The sequence below is a fragment of the Poecile atricapillus genome, chromosome 11, assembly GCF_030490865.1.
Source record: "Poecile atricapillus isolate bPoeAtr1 chromosome 11, bPoeAtr1.hap1, whole genome shotgun sequence".
NCBI lineage: Eukaryota > Metazoa > Chordata > Aves > Passeriformes > Paridae > Poecile > Poecile atricapillus.
Window position 1 is genome coordinate 13,607,487 of NC_081259.1, and position 20,038 is coordinate 13,627,524.

Here is a 20,038-nt window from a genome sequence, read left to right on the forward strand (position 1 = left end):
CCGCCTTTGTCCGGGGCCGCCGGGCCGGGCTCACGCAAGTTCTCCGCTCCGGGGCCCCGCCAGCCCGGCTGGGGCGGGAGCTCCCCGGGGGCGCACGGCGGGTCGGGCTCTGAGGGGACCGGGCTGTGCGGGGACCGGGCTGGGACGGGGGGGCTGCTTTGTGTGACGGGGAACGCGCGGCCGCGCAAGACCCGCCGAAGTTTGTGTTCCTGCGTGCCCGCGGCTTGTCTTTGGGGGTTATTTTGGGTTTGTTTTTAAGCGGTGCCCTCCCTCGCTAAGCGCTGCAGGGCTGCCCTGGGCGGCGCTCCGCAGCCCCCCGGCCCCGGCGGCCCCAGCCCCGGGCAGCGCCGCGCACCGGGCCGGCCGCCAGCGCTGCCCTGCCCGCGCCGGGCGCTCGCCGCGGGAGTTCGGAATCATCAAATGTTCCTGCAAACACGGGAGCGGGGGGGAGATGCAGATTCCAGAGGGAGAAAAAAACAAACAAATCTCTTCCCTGTGGATTTAACTTCGTGGAAATTGAACGAGGTATTTCTGTTTCGTGGTAGATACTTCTAATTTTTAAATTAGAACACCAGTTCTGATTTTTGTGTTTAGAAATTAGCATACGATGGTAAATTAACAACGGTGTGTTTCTTTCGGTCTGTTTATGTTGTATGTGGTTTTGGCTTTCTTCTTCTATAAAAATAGTATTAAGTAGGAAAAGGGGAGATGCTGATACTGATCTTTTTTTGTGGCTTTTTTGTTTTGTTTTGTTTTGTTTCTTTATTGCTGGTCCTCCCGTGGGCCTGTGTGAGTTTTGCTTTCATTAGTAAACTTTTTTTTTTTTGCCAAGATTTTTGTTCAATCGTAATTAAATTATGGATCTTTATATTCATAAAAGACGCTGCGTATGAGCTTCTTGAATAACAGCAAAGACACTGGAGGAGAGGTTGGGGAATCAGTAAAATCGCTTGGTCTCTATTTCATTTCCTTTGGTATAAATGCCAGCTGTCTTTCAAATATGAAATGATTTTTCTTTCATGTCTGCTCCTAGGCTAAAACAATCTGTTTGAAGTTTTATGTGAAGATATATATAAGACTTAAGTAAAATTAACTATACAATACCCCTGAAGCAAAGGGAATATAACTTGCATGGAGTTTTGATTTTATTCTTTCTAGAGCACAGATCACTCTATTACAACATTTCTCTTTGTTCTTGTAGCAGGAAAAAAGGCTTTGATCTTATTAAGTATTTCCAGGCATATAGTAGATGTAAGTGCTGGTACTGTAGGAGGGCATGAGCTTGAAAATTGATAGCATGTGCCTGTTATGGGTCAGAGGTGACCTTTATGAGCTTGAAAACTTAGTAAATAGATGACAAATCATATGATCATCCTATATCATGTTGCCCAAGGTTTTATTTAATTTTTTTTTTAAATCGTCTTAGTAACTTTTGCCACTCTTTCTCCTAGGAATACTGCAAGTTGGCCTAAATTACTAATTTAAATATACATAAGGAGGTTATGTAGAGTTGTGGGATTGGTTTTTGTGTTAGTTTTTGAAACCCGCCTCTTGGTGTGTATGCCAAATCTTTGTATGAACCTTTCTACAGTGAGAGAACAGTACATACCCTAATTTTGATGTCTTAGTGCTTTTATTTTTATTGTCTGACAAATTAGTCGTTGTTAGCATGAACCTCATTGTTCAAGTTGGAGATTTTTATATAGCTCATTGTATTAGATTTTGGATGCTGGCATTCCTCGATAAGGAGATGCTATTGCATCTACTGCTAATGCAGATAAAATCTGATTTATTTACTCACAAAATAAATGAGAAATTACATGTAGAAAATGTGTAAACTTTTTATTAAAAATGTCTTGTTCTTTTAGATTTCTTTAATTTGTAAGCCAAAACAAAGCTTAATATTATGCTGAAAACCAAGTATATAAGCACGCAGATAGATGATTCGGTGGGGACTGACACATATGTTAAAGCCTGAAATATAAATCAGGGGCTTTTACTGTTAGAAGAAGTCCAGTTTTTCTAATTTCTTTATGTTTTAGGGAGGACACATCAAAGTAAAAAGTAGTGGTTTAATACAAATCCCTTGCTGAGAAGTAAAATTTTACTGTTTTATGTGATAGGTGCTACAGGAAAAAATACATGTTTCAAGAATCCCCTTCAAATAAAAAAAAACCTTATTGTTTCATAAAGAAAATAAAGCATTTGCACTGCACTAGACATAGCCTGTTTTTTTTTGTTGTTGATTTGGGGTTTTTTTTGCCCTTCACCTGTTGACATATAGAAAATACCCTCAGTTTAAGGAAAGCTTACAACATTTTCATTTAGAGCTTTCAGCTCTATAAAAATTAAAACTATACTTAAAAATTGTTTCTGTCAGTAAAGTTTTATCTTCTCTTTCATTCAAGAGCCATGTTGCAGACCTCCGCCCCCCAAATAATTAAAATACCTAATCTCCATTAAAAATAAAGCTGCAGAAATATTTAGGTTTAGATAATAGCACAAATATAAATTATGCCTTTTTGTGGCTTTATTTTATTCTTATTTTTTTAATTAATGCATAATTAAGCAAACTTCTTCATTCACTGTGGTCTTTTCATCTAGATTTTAGGAAGTGCAGCAGTACCGAAATGATATTTAGTAGAAGTCTGATACCATCTTTGTGTTTAAAAGTAAAATAGACTTGCATGATTTCCACTGTTTTCAGTTTACCTACAAGTATAGAAATAAGTTAGTTATTTTCTAAATGTACTGTAGAATTATTTTGACATAGATGACAATGCAATAATGTGTCAGTTGTCACCAAAATAAATAACTTTTGAAAAAATATTTTATTTTATATCACCTATTACTACTATTTCAGGTGAGAATAAATTTGTGAGTTTATTTACTTTATTGTTTTATTTTGTGCTTTTTATGGGTTGATTTAATATACCAGTCTATGTACAAGTTTATTTTATTATTGAATAAATATTTATTTTTCTCATCATAGGCTGAGATTGAGCCTTTCTCCAAGTTGGAGAAGCTGCATCTTTTACAGTAGATTTCTACAATGCCTATTTAAAAAGGACAAAAAAAGGTCAGGTGCTATAGGTATTCTGCATATGCGTAGTGTTTTGTGATTTGCTTTATGGGTGGAGTAGCTTAAATTGGGATTTTTTTGTAGAAAATACCTTTCCTTGAGAATTTTGAGAGGGTAAGAAGCTTTTTATAAACATGTTGCTGATGAGCACTTGTGTATAAATGAAGAAATACACAGAGGTGTGGGGAGAGCTGGGTATATTTGGGGATTTTTTAGTGCAGCCATTGCCCGCCTTGCAGCCGTCACTCTCAGCATTAGAGCAGAGCGAAACGTTAATAATCCTGCATGATGCTCAGATGACACGACAGCATGCCTTGCTGTGCCTGTTATGCAATAAATAATGTATTTAGGCTTCTAACGTCCATGTAAAATGTTTTCAGTTTGTAAATTTTGGAGCAACCAGGTGCTAAGATTCAATTTTGCTTTTATTAGTATTGGGCCAGCTAGTACACAGGGCGGAAGGTACAATTAAAGCTGTTCTGTACCATATGCTGCCCACAGCAACTTACACAAGGTCAGAGCTAACATTTGTGAGTCAGGACAAATATAAGATCATCTGGAAAATCTCTAGGGGTACATGGCTGTGGACATTGGATAAAGAGAGGTAGTAAACACTGGTCAGCTGGATTTTTATTTTCTTTCTGTTTCTCGCTCTTTTCTTTCCCCTCCCCATCCCACTAAGAAATGATGAGTTCCAATCCGTCAGCCCAAGAGAGTTTTCCCTGCTCCACTCCATTGGGTTGAACTGCCAATCTGCTGAGCAGCGGTCCCCTGCCAGAAGGGTGTCTTGTCTGCAACAAGCTTTATTAATGCTTAAAAGTGAAGGTTATGTCCATTTCCTTGGGCTCATGACAGCAGCCAGGGATGGGCTCAGGTGCTGTAGGGGCAGATCTGTATTTCTCAGAAGAGGAGAAGGTGCCCGTTTGCTCTGTGCCCTGGCTCCCATTAGCACGTGCTCAGCACGGTCTGTCTGGAGAAATACAACAGTCTGTGCTGGAGGGGCAGAACCAGAGAGTGGCTTCAGAGAAGAGAGGGACAAATGGAAAAGATGGCCCCTATCCACTGCTGCATGTGTCTGGGGTCACTGCTGCTGCTGGGGATTCCTCACACAGCTCAAGCTGTGCTGAAATACGGGGAACAGGTTAAGAAACAGGCGGAGTGGTTTCAACTGTTCTGGTTTTTGTTTCCTGAAAATCTGAATTTAATCGGGAATTTTTGAAGACATAGTTGCATGTGTCCCTTAGTGACAGCATGATTTGAAGAGTCTGGTGAAGAGATTTTGTGTGGAAAATGAAGTATAAAAAGAATCTTCAAGCAATATGTAAATACATATTTCTTTCTGATGTTGTTTTTGCTGCGTTACCTTCTTTTTCTTCCCATCTCTAGTTCACACTAAAATAAAAACAGAAACTACTACTAACAATAATGAAACAACAAACCAGGCCAAAAGGTTTCTCTATACTGAATTTGATATTTTTGCTAAGTTTGCCTCTCGCTTTTTAACATGACTTTAAAATTGCCACTCCCTAGGGAAGAAGCTAGGAAGTACTTGTGTTATGTGTCTTTACAGTGGGATTCTGCATTTCAGAAATACCCAAATAGGCATGTATAGCATGCCTAAACTGCATAAACATTTATTTAAGATGGAATTCAGTTTAGCTACTCTAAGAAGTTTGAATTTTATACCATCCTTAGAAAATATGATTTGATTTGCAGACAGGAGTATTCTCTTAAAGGAGGCTTTTATTTTCATTTTGGATGGTGTGAAGAGTTTTTTAAATACATGAACCTTTACACCTGGTATTTGAAACAAGAATATGATTGAGGATGTGGTTATACTGACTTAGTACACTAGGGCTCTTCATTTTATCATCTTGCTTACATATCAGTTAAACAAGAATTTAGACTGAATCTTGGGTTTGGTTGGGTTTGTTTTGGTTTTTTTTAAGCTTCTGTCTTGCTGTAAAGGGGAGCATGGAAAACTGTGGTTAATATTCTACATTCCTGAAGTTTTAGTATATGATTTTGTCAGAAATACAATAAACATGAAAACAAGTTCGCTTTTTCTAGAACTGCCTTTCAGCAAAATTAGCTTTTCCTACAAAACCTGCAGATAATACTCTGTAAAGTTTTGCCACATGTACAAATCATTCATCAGTGCACACTTGCATGACTGATGCTGATGGAATGCAGATAGGCTACTTAGCAGAGTTTACAAGCTACAGAATAGGTTATTCATCTTTACTGGTTTCAAAAAATTCTGTCTCAAGCAGCTTGACAAATATTTTCCTGAACTTCCAAGAATTGCTAATAACTATGCTTAAATGAGTAACATAATTCATAATTTCATAAACAGTGTGTGTGATGGGAGCCTTGGTCTTGAGATAGCATGAGCTCATCGGAAGTAAGTTTGGTTGCTTCACTGCTGTTTTTTTAATCTGCTTTTAACATTAATATTAAACATTGATAAATATTTAAGAATTTGAAACAGGAAAATTGCCTGAGAGGATGGATGCCAACAGAAGGACTCCCAAGTGTTATATTTATTAAATGCATTTATAGAACGAGACTTGGAAGTTTTACGTAGCATAAAATTCAGTAAACACAAATCTTCAAATTACTGTTGAAGTTATTGGCACTTGTATTAGTAAACAGAAGCAACAGTGAATAATATTTGAAATGTTTTAGATATATTCAGCCCATGTAAGTTTCACAGTAGAGTTCATTACCTGTCATAATCACCAAGGCAGATTTCAGAACTGGGACGATGCTTTTGTTTTGATTAAACCTGGTGTTGTACAGTTTATGTCTCCGCAGCTCTGAAATCAGCCCCCACCACTACCCCTCATAAAGAAATCTGAGTTGTCATCCTGCCTTTCCTGCTGAAGAGACATAAACCAATTCAGGGTGCAGGAGACTGATGTGGGTCTCTGACTTGACGTCCTCTGCAACTCGTTTGTCCGCCTTGCCTCAGCGGAGGCTATCAACCCTTCAGGAACACCACAGCGTTAGGATTGATGTATATATTAGCACAGCTCCAAAAAAGTCGAGGCCAAGACTTGATAAGTCATGTAAAAAAAATGGTTTTGGCTTGCGTTTATCGGAAGGGAATTTCCCATTCATAATGGTAGAGTGTTTTGCTTGTCAGCATGGAGACACGTTCGGTGCCTTTGGGCACAGTGCTTTGAGGGGATTAAGGATGGGCTCCTCTTCTACCTGCTGGAGACAGCCTCTTCAAGGAGACTGCAAACAGGCTGACCTTTTAACAGTATTCCTTCCTTGTCTTAGTGGGAATGTCAGCCAGGAAAAACTGGTTTGATGCCTCCTGGATGTCAGTGTTATCAGTTTAATAGCTAAAAGAGGCTGTCTTGAGCAGCCACGTCATATTTTTAACTGCCTTACTAAGCTGTTGCAGAGGAGAAAGCCCTTTAAGTAGGACATCGAGTCCTGCTGGGGAGCTGCTGCACAGCTATGCCAGCAGCCACAGGGGTACGTTTGGCTGGGTAGGGGTCCCAGTGCCTGTGCGCCTTTCAGAGTGAACAGACCGCTTGCCCTGATGCATTGCTTCCCCGCTTAAAAATAAAATTTCATCCTTTTTGTCAACTTTCTTATTTAAAACCTTTGTCTTTTGCATCTCGTAGACTTTGGGTTAATTTTAGTAAAATCTCTCCTTTGCTTTTAAATTTTGTTTGTAGTAACGCAGCACAAAAATTATGATTAGGTCATTAACCAGAAAAAACCCGGCGCTCATCTGCAGGTGATCAGATGACATCAGAGGCCTGGTTTTAATTTGTGGGTAGTTCTGATTGTAACTAAAAGAGACTCGCTCCTTTTGTGGAATTGGCTGGCTATTTCCCCACATCTGGAGTTAATGAAGTCTTTGAGACCACATCAGTTGTGTTTTGCCGCAAGAACCCTTTGATCTGAAAAATCTAGACTGGCACAAGTGCAGCTTCATAACATTGCAGCTATGTTTTTGCAAGCTATAGTTAAGATACCAAAACAAGCAGAAACTATATGAAGTTATGCGTCTGTGCTAGGACTTTCATGTAGCTGTTTGGAAGGGCCTCTTTTACGTTTATATGATTCATAACATTTTTATTATGTTAATGGCTTGTACATATGTATTTGTAAATTATACATTTGTAGGAGTTTTTGAGTTTAATTTCCCTTTTGAGATAGCGTTTAATCAGTTTTTATAAATCACTCAATTATGTAAAACGTTAAAAGTTCAGTCTGAAGCTTGTATTTACAAATCTCGTCGATAATGTTGCAGTTTAAAAGAAGTATAATTCGTCACTGTAGGTGACTTCGCATTAATCAGTGTACATCTCCATGGCAGTGCTAAATGTCATAAAGCTTTGTTTCCACTGCTGTCCTGTGACAGTGATAGATTATCCATCAGCTATAGCATATGCTGTGTTATTCTGCGCAACAGAGAACTTGTAAACTAAGCCCAGTTTTACCTAATATGTTTGCAGTCTTATGAGTGCGAGTATTTACAATTTGACAGAGTGACATTTCTGTTAAAATATGTCTCAGGCATGGAATATACATGCATTCATCATATAGAGTAAATACATATGTACTGCGAACATTGCTCAGAATGTATTGTCATTCTGTCACTCAGGTCTGGTAAGCATCTCTATTATTTTACATTTATTCCATAAACTGAAAAATTTCGAGTAAAATATTGAGCAGAAGCTTTCCGAAAAGCTTTCTTTCAAAAAAAAAAAAAAAAATTTGTTTTTAATAAAAAACAGTGGTAAACGAGCATGTAACTTAAAGTTTTGAGTTTTCCACTTGACTCCTTCTAACCAGGTGTCTGTTTACCTGCTGCCCTTTTCATCGCTGTGCCCTGGGCCCGTGCCCTGTGCCTTTGTCCCGATTCCACCATTGTGGAATTGCAGAGATTTTGCTGAAATGGGGTTGCTGTGGAGCGAGGCCGGGAGCGCAGTGCCTGGGTGCGGGTGATGTCAGAGGCGCTGGCTCAGGCACATCCCGGCCATTTGCTCCCACAACAGCAGGGCTGCAAAAGCCTTCGGCAGCGGGAGGAGGGGGATTGGGATGCAAATGGAGCAGGACTTGCCCACTTCACTGTCCTCAGTGTCCCTATCAGAACAGTCACCCTCTGGGAGGACAATGCTTCTTTTTTAAGGGAACTTAGGCTTTTTTGTTGGCTGGCTTGGTTTTCCTGGCCCTTCTCTTGCTTGGTAAACAACATCTCAGAAAGACCAGGGAGAGTTGTGAATGCTGTAGAAACGTGTATGCCTGTACGTGCATAGGAAGGGATCGAAATAATCACTTTTGAATGTTAGGGAATAGTGTGCTTTTTAAGTTGCATTATATAAGCTTTGAAGTTGTGAAATTATATATGTATTTATGAAGTCACCTGTATTTAACAAGTAAGATAAACAGTTAAAATACCACATTTTTTCTTTATAGCAAAAAGATGCTCCAGTTTCAATGTTACATTTTTATATTTTTTGTTGTAGTATATGTTGATTTGCTTTTTATTTATTTTTCTAACACATGCTAATCATTGCAATATTCAATATGGAACAACTAGTTACAGGTAGAGTCCTTGACTCTGTGAATACTGGGCCTTGTTCATTTTACTTAACTTATTCCTGAATACACTTTACATTTCTCCTTAGAGTTGCTGCAGTGAAAGACTTTGAGTCATTATGTTTGTTTGGCATCTTACATTTTTAACTTGAAAAGAAAATTCGTTGCTTGCAAGTTGAGAATGGGCATTCCACTGGTGTGTTAACACTGAAGAAACAATAATACTGCTTTTCTTTAATGCTAGGCCAGTGTGAAAATTACATGCTCGCTGTTGCAGTTTAAGATTATTCCTGAGGACTTGCATGCATGTATTTCTGATGACTGTCCAAAGACGTGCGAGTTTCTGAATGGATGATAAAACGGTTGCATTAAAATCTTTCCATTTGTCACTGGATGTTCTTTTTCTTTCTGATTGTTGGGATGCCAGCTCATTAAATATTCAAACAGGCATACAGTTGTTTTAAAATAAAATTTGTTTGGGGCCCAGTTGTTTTATCTTGCTTTTTTATCTTGAGCAACAAGTCTGTGCGAGTCGTGTACTTAGAAAGCAAAATCAGCATTCAGGCTTTTATCAGGCCACCTGGCTGAGTTGGCACACCAGAAAGTGTGTTGCTAGGATCATTCTACTGTAGTTCCTCTGTACTGTGGCAACTTGCTAAAAAGCAAATAAAACAAGGGCAACAAATGCTGCGGCTTGCTACACTGTTCTTTTTTTATTTGTGCTTTCTCTCTATCTCTATGCTGTTGTGGTTTTTTTAATGTATGACACCCAGTTATTGCTAACCTGCTTTTATTGCTCTCCAATATGTAGGTGTATGCACCATCCCCAAGTTCTGATGATTTCAACAGAGAATCTCCAAGTTACCCATCTCCTAAGCCACCAAGCAGTATGTTTGCTAGCACTTTCTTTATGCAAGGTGGGTAAAATGTCACTTGTCCTTTAGGCAGAAATCTGCAGTCAGACTGTTTTACTGGGTGAATGAGGAAGCATAAAGAGAGCATATTGTGCTAGAGCCTATGGTTAAATTTTATATACTTCTGAAACAGTTAGATGAAGGGAACTGTCTGTTGATGTAAAGTTTTTCTCATGACATTAATTGCTGACTGAAATTTAAAGGGATTACACACCAGGCCAGATGGACAGAATTCCCATCCTTTGATTTGTAGGGGCTTCAGAGCAGCACACTGGAGTGATAGAGAAAAATGAGGTGGGGGCTTATTGACTCTTCTGGAATTTGACTGTACAATATCAGCTAACAGTCTTATGTTCTCAAATGCTTGTATATCCAGCATGCCAGAAAAAAGGGGGTAGCACTGAACGAAACGAGCAGAATCCGTTTCCTCAGCCTCACGTCACACAGTTAACTTGTGCTGCAGTCTGGTGAGGGTTTGGAGCACATTGAGAGCTCAGAGTCTCAGTACGGGAGTACACAGAGCACTTCAGTTTGTGCTACAGAAGGGAAACTGCACTGACACACAAGCTAAGGCTTATGTAATGTAGTCATTTCAGCTACTTATATCTGCTATTTTGAAATGTTTTTTTACTTTTGTGGTGCGGAGGTATCTTAGACTATAAATCGCTTGTTTTAGGTAAATAGATGGTTTGCAGTGTATGTTCATGATAAGTTCTGTTTGGCCAAACTTCTTACTCCTCCACCTCCTTTTTTATTATTTCTTTCAGTCTGGACTTTTTACCAACACTCTTGATTTAAGTCTGGCCTTACTGAAGGTCTGTGTAATTAGCAGAAGTGCTTGGTATTTTCTCAGCTGTGGTTGGATTATATTTCAGCTATAATGCCTCTGTTGTTTCTTTGTTTATTTTTTTTAATAAATATAGCAATAGTGTGGTGGCATGAAAATAGAAGATACGGCATAAACTGGTCACTATTTCCCCACTGATGTTAGTCTTAGTAACTAAACTCTGTATTTGTTTAAAATAATCTTGTAAAGGAACTGAGAAATTAGCATTCTTCATTAAATGTATTTTTCTTGTTTTCTTTTCTGCGGAAAAAATACTGTAAAAAAAAGATGGGACCCACAATTCTTCTGACCTCTGGAGTTCATCCAATGGCATGAGCCAGCCTGGCTATGGTGGGATGCTTGGAGGCTCTTCTTCCCACATGTCCCAGTCTGGCAGTTACGGCAGCCTGCACACACACGACCGTTTGGTAAGACTCAGCACACACTAATAAATATGTTTATAATCATGTATGGAGATCTAACTTAGGAGAATTGACTTCTCGTTCGCTGCTCATGTCTGTCAGTTAAAAACCCAGTTGTTAGAAATCACAAACTTTGTGTATTAGATTTATGTTCTTTTAGTTACATCTTGTATAAATGAAAATCTGTGGCTGTGTAGTGGTCTGTTCTGAGGATGGATGAGTCCCTTTCTTCTGTACTAAAGATCTGGGTGTTACATGTTTAGTATCTTAAAATATCAACATTTATTTAAGGGCTGGTTAATGTCTTACGTCTGCTTCTCTTCTCTCCAGAGCTATCCCCCGCATTCAGTCTCACCTACAGATATAAATGCCAGTCTTCCTCCAATGTCCAGCTTCCATCGTGGCAGTACCAGCAGTTCACCTTATGTAGCTGCCTCACACACTCCACCTGTCAATGGATCGGATAATATTCTGGGTAAAGAGTTCTTCCTGCTTTTTTTTTCATTTTACAAGAAAATGAAATTTAGGGCTGCATGACGCACGAAATTAGTAAGATTTAATTTATGGCAGGCTTGTAGATCAAGAAAAATTCACCACTGTGATATTTCTGTCCTCAGTATGGCTGAGATGAGGCAAATTGTTTTTCAGTCAGCTTAAGACTTACCCATTTACTTGCTTTCACAGTCAAGCCTGTGATGTATCTGGCTTAATGGCCGCTGTCCCTCCAGAGTTTAGTTCATGTGCGTGTCCATATAGGAAGTTCTGGCACTGAAGTTTTCAGGGCTGCTGGGTCACCAAAGCACTGCTCTGGAGAAAGACAGGAAGGCTGTTTCTTAGGGGAGGTTGATAAAGTGCATCGTAAATTCCTCTCTTAACTGTTTTAGAGATTACAGAGTAGCCAGCATGGTGGCTGGTTTAGTCTCCTCTGTGCTCACCTAGGAAGTAAGAAATACAGGATGATCATCTGTTCCTTGCACATACTTGTTTGTCTTAAGATACAGATGTAGAAGTTAAATGCTTGTAGATGCCCCTTGTTGATTTGATAGCGTTTGTACTTAGCTTCATTTTAAGGAAGTGGAAATTAGTTAGGGTGACTATGTTAGCTTTGATTTGGGAGCATGTTTTACACCAAGATGTTTAAACAGAACCCAGTTAGTGAATCTGCATGGGAAATTCAGGCTGGAAAATCCAAGTTTGTCATAAACTTGGAAACAGTGTGCATTGCATTATTTGGATTTCTGATGTGAATGGCTTACATTCACATTCAATACATTTTTTGGCTTTAGAAGTTGATAATTGGAGAAAGAAGACTTGCTTTTAAAGAGTCTGTCTTCTACAGCAAAGCAGATATTTTGGAGGATTCAGTTCCTCTCTGTGTTTCCAATTGGCAGGGCTTCAGACTTCCTCTTGGCTTGATGGCGTGTGGAGCAAAAGGGCACGCAAAGCTGCTGACATGCAACTGAGAGCAGGGGTGACAGAAAGCTCGGTGCATCAGAGCTTTTCAGGGACTTTTTAAACCAAAGATGAGAGTACAACACAGGGAATTAGAGCAGGGGGAGCAAGGAGACACATAAGGAACTGTTCTGTGAATTTGGCGTTAAGGATTAATTAAACGTGCAGTACTTCAGTGATAGCAGTTTAGAAATAAGCTGCAGTAATGTAATTTTCTGATTTTCATTTTTCTTTTCACATTTCATTAAAATTAGACTATGATCCTAGAAAATAATTTGTCTTTTTTCAGCTACTTTCACTTGTTGGTCCTTAAGTTATCACGGTGATACTGTGGTTGACTTTTAAGAGGAGAGCATCTAAATGTAAATCTAATTGTTTTAATTCAATTTTTAAGTCTAATGAGAACTGATTCTATTGACACTGACTTCCTCAGAAAATCCATTTAAAAAGTGGTTGCTCAACTCTATGTGATGAATAAAATAATAAAAATAAATAAAATTTTGGCTTTAAAAATAAGTGTTGGTTTTACTTTCCACATTACAGGAAACAGAGGAAATGGTGCTGGAAGCTCACAGACAGGTGATGCGCTTGGAAAGGCATTGGCATCTGTAAGTAGCAGTTAGAATATTCGGATCTGAAACACATATTTTAATCCATTATTTACATGTCATTCATTTTATAATATCAAATCAGGAATTTTCACATATGAAGTCAAAACAATGTACCATGATGCAATTTCCTATACTAGAAAAATGTCTTTTTAAAGTGCAAGTGGAAAGTCCTTTTATTTGGAGAAGACTCATTCTGAATTCCTTTTTCTTCAGGTGATCCAAAGATTTAACACAGATCTGGTTTAAAAATCTGGTTAGACAAAGTAAAAGATAATCATAAAAAGTTGATTTTAATTTTTTTTTCTGTAGTGTTCTAGGGAAAGTCAAATATTTTCAACATTAGTCTTAGAGCAGATCTTGTCTCAAGGTTTAAAATGTTTCCTCAGTGGCCTTATAAAACGGAGAGGTTTTGAATGCTGTGTTGTATAGCTAGAATCTATGGAACAGCCTTTAGAATGTTGTATATGCATAAATTCAAACTTATAACTTCTGTTGGAAAAATGTAAAACATGGCAAGTATCTTCAGTCTACTGTAAGCTGTTTCCATATGCATGCATACAGTAATTATTTTTTCATTAGTACAATCAGATGTACTTTTAATAAAAGAATAATTGATACACAGCAGCAGAAATTTCAGAGTTGGGAATGGTGGCTGGGGAAGCACTTTGTATTTCTTATTTGGAGCTTGTATGGAGCAGACTTTGCAATCCTAAATGACCATTCCTATGTTGGGTTCTGCCTCCCTCACCTCATACCAGTGAATGCAAATGTGCATATTCATGCAGATCCTGTTACCCTTGCATCTCTCAGAGGGTCATATGTTAGAAGATTACCAGATCTGATAATGTCTGTAATGTCCATATTGGGGAGGAGAACTATGACCTGCTGGCTTTGAGGAGAAAAATGTCTTTGTTGCTTTCGGGGATTCAGCAAGTAGATAACAATTTGGGAGTCCAGAGGGCAGTTAACGCTCTCTTTTGGTGTGTTTGAGACCTGTCAGAAAAGAACAGGGATCATTTTGCTTCCTAGAAATAGCAATGCTCATACACCCCAGGCTGTTCATTGCTCTGCAGATGTATTTGGGTGTCTGCTGTTCTGCAGCCGGAACAAAATTTCCTTGTTAAGTCTGACATGCTGGCCAGTTAGACCTGCGGGACTTGATGACATTTTCCACTGCTCTCCTTTTCTAAATGATTTTCTCATCCTTTCAGGTATTTTTGTCCAAGTCACTAGCTGAGAAAGCCAGGCTGATGTTTTGAGGAAAAACTAAATATATTGCGAGTGGAAGTCAGGGCAGAAATGTTTAATCTAACTGGTGGGTGGGCTCTGGTTGTCATAGAAACTTGTTTCTGTCATCCCATGTTGTTGCTTGGCAGGAGCAGCCAGGTCATTCCATAAATCATTTCTGTCATAGCTGATGGTGATGCATTCCATCTGCTCTATCAGTGCATGCCATAGTCTGCACACTTCAAATCCCTCGCCTCATCCATCTGCTTCCCCCGCACCCCGCACCACGCGCACCCAGTACACTCCTTGCGCTCGTTCAGCGAGAGCGTGGCTCGCGGCTGGGCGAGGAGGGAGGTGGGCTCTCCTGCAGGTGAAGCTGACACACATGAATTTTGACAGCTAGGAAATCAAGAATATTTTTCTGTTTGAACAAAGTTTAATTTAAATACTGCGATTGTCGTGCCTTTTTTTTTTTCCCTAAGATGCCACTATATTCCTTTCTGTTTTGATTTTAAATGCTGCCGCTGCAACTGTTGAGAGGAATTTCTAGTTCTAAAATTCTGTTGATGTACATCTCACAATAGGCCTTTCATGTGTGAAACATCAGAGGATACGACATTTGTTCTTCAGTTTAGGTATTAAAGACCATACAGAATAGTATGTGATTAAACATGTAAGGCCAGATAATACATTTGCAAAGGTTCTTTTATTTTAGGTTTAAGCCTGGATAATTGTGGTCTTAATCTCAGGGTAGGCAAGAAAGAGAATTGTACATGAAAGTATTTACACAAAGTTCCCAAAGCCCTGTGGATTATGCATTAGTTTGGATAATGAACTAGTATAGATAGAAAGAAAAGAAAATCTGGGTATTCGTGCCATTTCTAATGTGTTTCCCTGAACATTTGCCAAACAATAACCCTTTAAGATTGTGCCCATGGAGGGTTATATGGCAGGAGAAACATCTGGTTTATTTCATTGCCTAATGCCAAATCAAAACACTTGGTCTTTAATTTAGAGGAGATCAAACAGGAGGACTGTTTAACTTTGTTGATTATATCAGACCTCTTTGTGATAACTTATGTTTTGATTCCTACCTCAGCACTAGGGTAAAGGCCTTTGTACCGTCTCGGTAGTTAAATAGCCACTGGTCCCTTCACAAAAGAAAAGAAAATGTAGGGAAGTTGACTTCTAAAAGTAATTCATGAATTAAGTTTCTTTGTTGCTTTAGACTCAATAACATTAACATAACAAAGCCTAACTGAAATGTACACTGTAGTGTTTAAAAAATTGGACTAACAGCTCTGAGGTTTGGCTCTGCAGGCTCTCAATTGTGCAGCTTTTGTTTAAGAGCCTTTTCATTAGACCCTGGCATATTGGCACCCCACTGATTGGAATGGACCATGACTGATAGGAGGAGGAGTCTCATTTGTTGCAGTAAAATGAGTCATGTTACCGTTTAAGCCTGGCAGAAGGTGTCAGGGTTGTTCATCATTGGTCATTTAACAGCACAGCAGCCAGGGACTGCATGCAGAATGAATTCTGACCTCATGTTTTAGTTGGGGCTTTGCTGTACTGTAGATTTTCCCTGTTATAAAATTCAGCAAAATAAAACTGGCAGGTAGACCTGTGTAAAATGAGCAGTTTCAAAGAAAACTTTGTGGCCTTCGACTTTATTTTAATTTTCTGTATCTTATCTGACTGAGACTCTCTACAGTTCTTACACTGACAGCCAAGATTTATTTTTGTGCTGATGTACAATGCATGAATTTCCTCCGGTAGTATGAGGTAGTTTGTTCTAAATATATTTTCTTTCTAGCATGTATGAAAAGGAGGAAGCATTTCCATTAGGGAACTGATGGTCTTTTCTAATGGAAAAGTTTAAGATACCAGGAAGGAGCATGTGGTCTATCAGGTCCTGGTTTTGTCAGTTCACAAAATACAATATGGAACTTAATGAAGTTATTGTCAGCTAAATGCTGAAATGTCATATTGTCTGTGTGAAGAGACATCAACCACACTGCCAGTGAAGATTTTTTTAACTGCCATCTGATGACTAACAAATCCTGGTCTCTGCTCAAGTAAAACAGGTTTGAACCAATGACCTATAAAAATATGTTCTGAAATCCATAGTCAGCCTCTAAATCTATTCAATTCCCTTCATAAAATGAATTTTCCCAGTGTCTTGAGATTTTAATTTTTAATTAAAGCTCTAAGCATTATGTCTTCTATTTTTACAAATAGTTTTTCATTTCATTAATAGCAAGGAAAGAATTGTTTTAAGTTGAAGTTCAGTGTCTCAGGAGACCAATTGATACTGAAATAAGAGAGAAACATGTTATGTGCTGTAATACATTGCAAGAGAAACAAAATTTCAAGCGCTTTTTGTTTGGTAGGTACCAGTAATAAGAAAGCCTGAATGATTTCTTGGTGTTTTGTGAAGGATTAATATTTAGCAGATAACATGTGTTGACTGCTAAAATCTCTCTCTAAAGTTTGGAAAGTCATTATTCATTGGCGTTTTCCTGAAGTTTTCTTTGATATAATTAGCTGTGTACTGTGAACTCTTACGTGAATCGTTCCCCTGCAGAGACAGAAAGGCTGTAATTTCTGCTGCTCTTAAGTGAGCAGGAAGGTCAGTTATACTTGTGTCACTATGAAATACAGGCTGTGCTTATTTGGACAGCTGTTTGAAAATGAAAGTTTTTTGGACATTTTTAGAGCCTTGAGTGTAATAAAGCAGAGCTGTGATTGAAGGATCAAATTGCATTTTTTATCAATCCACAATCAAGAGTGACAATTAAAACATGAAAAAGAATCCTAATAGCTTTTTTCCTGTGTATTATAACATATATTGATATATAATCTCTTTGTCTGTTGTCAGATTTATTCTCCTGATCATACCAGCAGTAGTTTTCCATCGAATCCATCAACACCAGTTGGGTCACCATCACCTCTTACAGGTACAGACTGGCCATTTGTCAATACCTTGTTTGTTGTTTCTAAGATGTTCTGTTACGAATCACAGGGAAATCAGCATTAACTTCCTTGCGTGACTGCTTGTGCATTTTGGTTATTTTTCCATTGTATAAAACAAAGATTTATAAATCCAGATTCTTAGACATTTTGTTAGGGGCATTCACTTCAGTCTTGGCAACTTGCTTTGAAAATTAGCTAATTAAAATAATGTTTGGAAGCATTAACTGGCCATATATTATCAGGGCTATAAAGGTATCTGTACAGATTTGCACTGTTTGAGCGAAAGAAGAGTGATTTGATTTGAGGGGTTTTTTTAAGCTATATGTTAAAGCTCTGCGGCAGCTTTCAGTGACAAACACAGCAGATGTGTGTTCCCTCTAATGAAAATATAGTAGGCTATGAGACTATCCAATTTTTACACAAGATAGCTTTTCATTCATATATTTCATGAATGTTTTCATTCTATGGGAGAAGAATTTCTGGCATTTTTCAAAATAAATGCTGTGTATTGCAGCCACCTCTGTCACCTGTGCTTTGTGTGTTTGTAGTGTGAATGTGGGAAGAAGCATTCCAGTGTGGAGATGAACTGTGGGCAGCTGCCTACAGCTATTAGTGGTAGTGCAGCTTTCACAGACACTGTGGCCTCAGCTGTCTAGTAAAAGTTGAACAGCTGTTCTCCATATAGAGAGGACTGTGAAAGCTCCATTGACTTAAATTTGTTGTTTAACAAAGAACTAGAATTACAAGTAAGATGATGTAACTTTAACCCTGTTCTTTCCTATAGTGCAATTTGTTAAATTATTTAACATTTATACAACAGTCTGTTTCCCTATTCTTTGCTGTTTAATATATCCCTGCAGGCTCCTGGCCATCGGTCACTTTTCTATAAGTGTTGTGCTTTTCATAAAACAATAAAATTACCTTAAGGTGAAAAGGGCACAGAACAAGTTTAGCTGAACCCTTTTGTAACATAGAAGAACAAATCAGTAAAAGTATTGCATGCAAAATACACTCATAATCACACGATGTGAATATGCATATCTATATGCAGTGTCACTCAAAACCTCCATCATTCATGCTTCACTCCTGTTTAATGGACACTGCTCTGGTTTCCTGTGGATGTAATGGATTAATGAATATCTGACATGGCTTACCTGAGCAGCTGCTTTGGGCATTTCTTTTCTATTACTGAATAATCCATGCTGAATTGAGTAATGATGGGATTAATGGGATTTTTGATTTAGTGATTACAGTTGACAAAAAATGTTTTGTGTATTCTGTTGAAAAGGCAGATCAGAGCAGAAAATTATTAGTATTTTCTTTTTAACATCAAAGCAAATATTGAAAATATTTTGTGGCTGGAAGAAAGAAGTTCTGACATTTCAAAGTATTTAAAATTTTGAAGATACCAATGAGGTTTTTTTTCCGAGAGTTGCCTAATGAGATACTGCACCTCATTTTGTAAGCATGAAAGCACTAATTCTGAGTTTAGAGTACAAATTTGAGGTCACTAAAATTTGTGTTTTCCTTTTGCTGTTGTCGTCTTTGTCTGTTGCAACCTGTATGAAATCTACAAAATTTCTGCTTTGTGTTCCTTATTCTGGATTCTGATGGTTAAGACAGTAGTAGATGTAAGCAAATAATACTGAAATAATTTTCAGGCTCAAACTTAGCATCTGCTTCACATTTATACCCTCCCACCCCCTTTAATTTCAGTGATACAGAATTTATCAAGCCTTTGGTAAATTGCTCCAGTAGTTAATTACCTTCATTTATGAATCTGGACTTTTATCTTTATTCCCAGATGAGTCACTAAGAACACAGTGAAGCACAATGTGAAGTAATTACTACTGCATTTATTGCTATTTATACTCCTGGTAGCCATTTTCTGTCTTGACCCAAAAAGTTATTGCAGATAAAACAAATGTTTTATGTATACTGAAATAATATATTTTGGAGCATTTTAGCCTTCATTGTGTTTTTCCCCTTTTGCAGTTAGGTATTTGTTTAGTTAGCATTCATAGTATTACAGATTGCTTAAGTCGTAATTTGCCCATTCTTTAATTGTGAATTACGGTAGGAGTACTGTGTGTACCAGGGAAAGCACTGACGGACACCAACGTCAGGAGACCTTGGGGTTCATAAGCTCATGACTGACTCCTTGGCTCATATGTTGCTGAATGAGGATTAATGACGTTTTTTAATTCAGTTAAGTAAAAGCTTGAAGAACAACTTGATGAAAACCCTCAAGTATTACGAGACAATAGTGTATGTCTCGCCTGCCCTGCCCTCATTTAATTTCTAATTTTACATAAACATGCCCAGAGCTGAGCGTCTTGCATAGCTTTAATGATTGTGTACACGCATGTGAAGTTTATATAGGGATCTGAATGGTGGGAGCCTCGGTATTTTAAGAATCCTTCTGCAGGATCAGAGGCATTCAGGAGGTTCAGTGGGCTCTGAGCGTGCAAAGCCAGCCCTCTGCAGCTCCAAGTATGTTTGAAAGGGGAGCCAGAGGATTAGTGTTGGGGAGACTCAGGGTAAGAACAATACTGCAGTGATTGCTGTCGGTGACCCCTGTAAATCCTAACACTTGCCTGGCTTATTTGTTTTTTAATGCTGCTGTGTTGGTGCTGCACTAAAAGCTGCAGTTGTTAATTGCAGGGCTTGTGGTGCCAGGATGCTTTTTAACATAATTGGTGGATTTCATGCACGAACTTCTAGGAGGGGGAGTGGAATGAGGCAAGCAGGAAATCGGTGCCATCTGGCAACCTGCAGCCATGGAGGCAGAGTGCCACCGCTTGGGAAGAGCCCCGGCGGTGCCGAGGTGTGACTGAAAGCTGCAGGTTGCAGTTGGGTTGGGCATTGCACAGGAGGAGTTGGTTATTGCCTCCCTTCTCTTCTTTCTGTCTCCTTTGTGAGATGTCCCACTTGCAGTTTTGTTCTAGGCTTACACTGTA

At 38.6% G+C, this 20,038-nt stretch overlaps 1 protein-coding gene across 14 annotated transcripts in view; it reads left to right on the forward strand.

Moving 5' to 3' along the window:
• Positions 1-20,038, forward strand: part of TCF12 (transcription factor 12) — a 159,898-nt gene that overhangs the window by 120,713 nt on the left and 19,147 nt on the right. For 11 of the 14 annotated variants that reach the window (XM_058847208.1, XM_058847211.1, XM_058847210.1 and 8 more), the window contains 5 exons: positions 9,462-9,567; positions 10,679-10,818; positions 11,143-11,287; positions 12,808-12,872; positions 16,984-17,062. In XM_058847208.1, coding sequence (XP_058703191.1) covers positions 9,462-9,567; positions 10,679-10,818; positions 11,143-11,287; positions 12,808-12,872; positions 16,984-17,062 — 535 coding nt within the window. Of the gene's footprint in view, positions 1-84; positions 526-2,992; positions 3,080-9,461; positions 9,568-10,678; positions 10,819-11,142; positions 11,288-12,807; positions 12,873-16,983; positions 17,063-20,038 lie in introns of those variants that run through there. The other 3 variants (XM_058847221.1, XM_058847220.1, XM_058847217.1) reach the window with 3 other exon arrangements.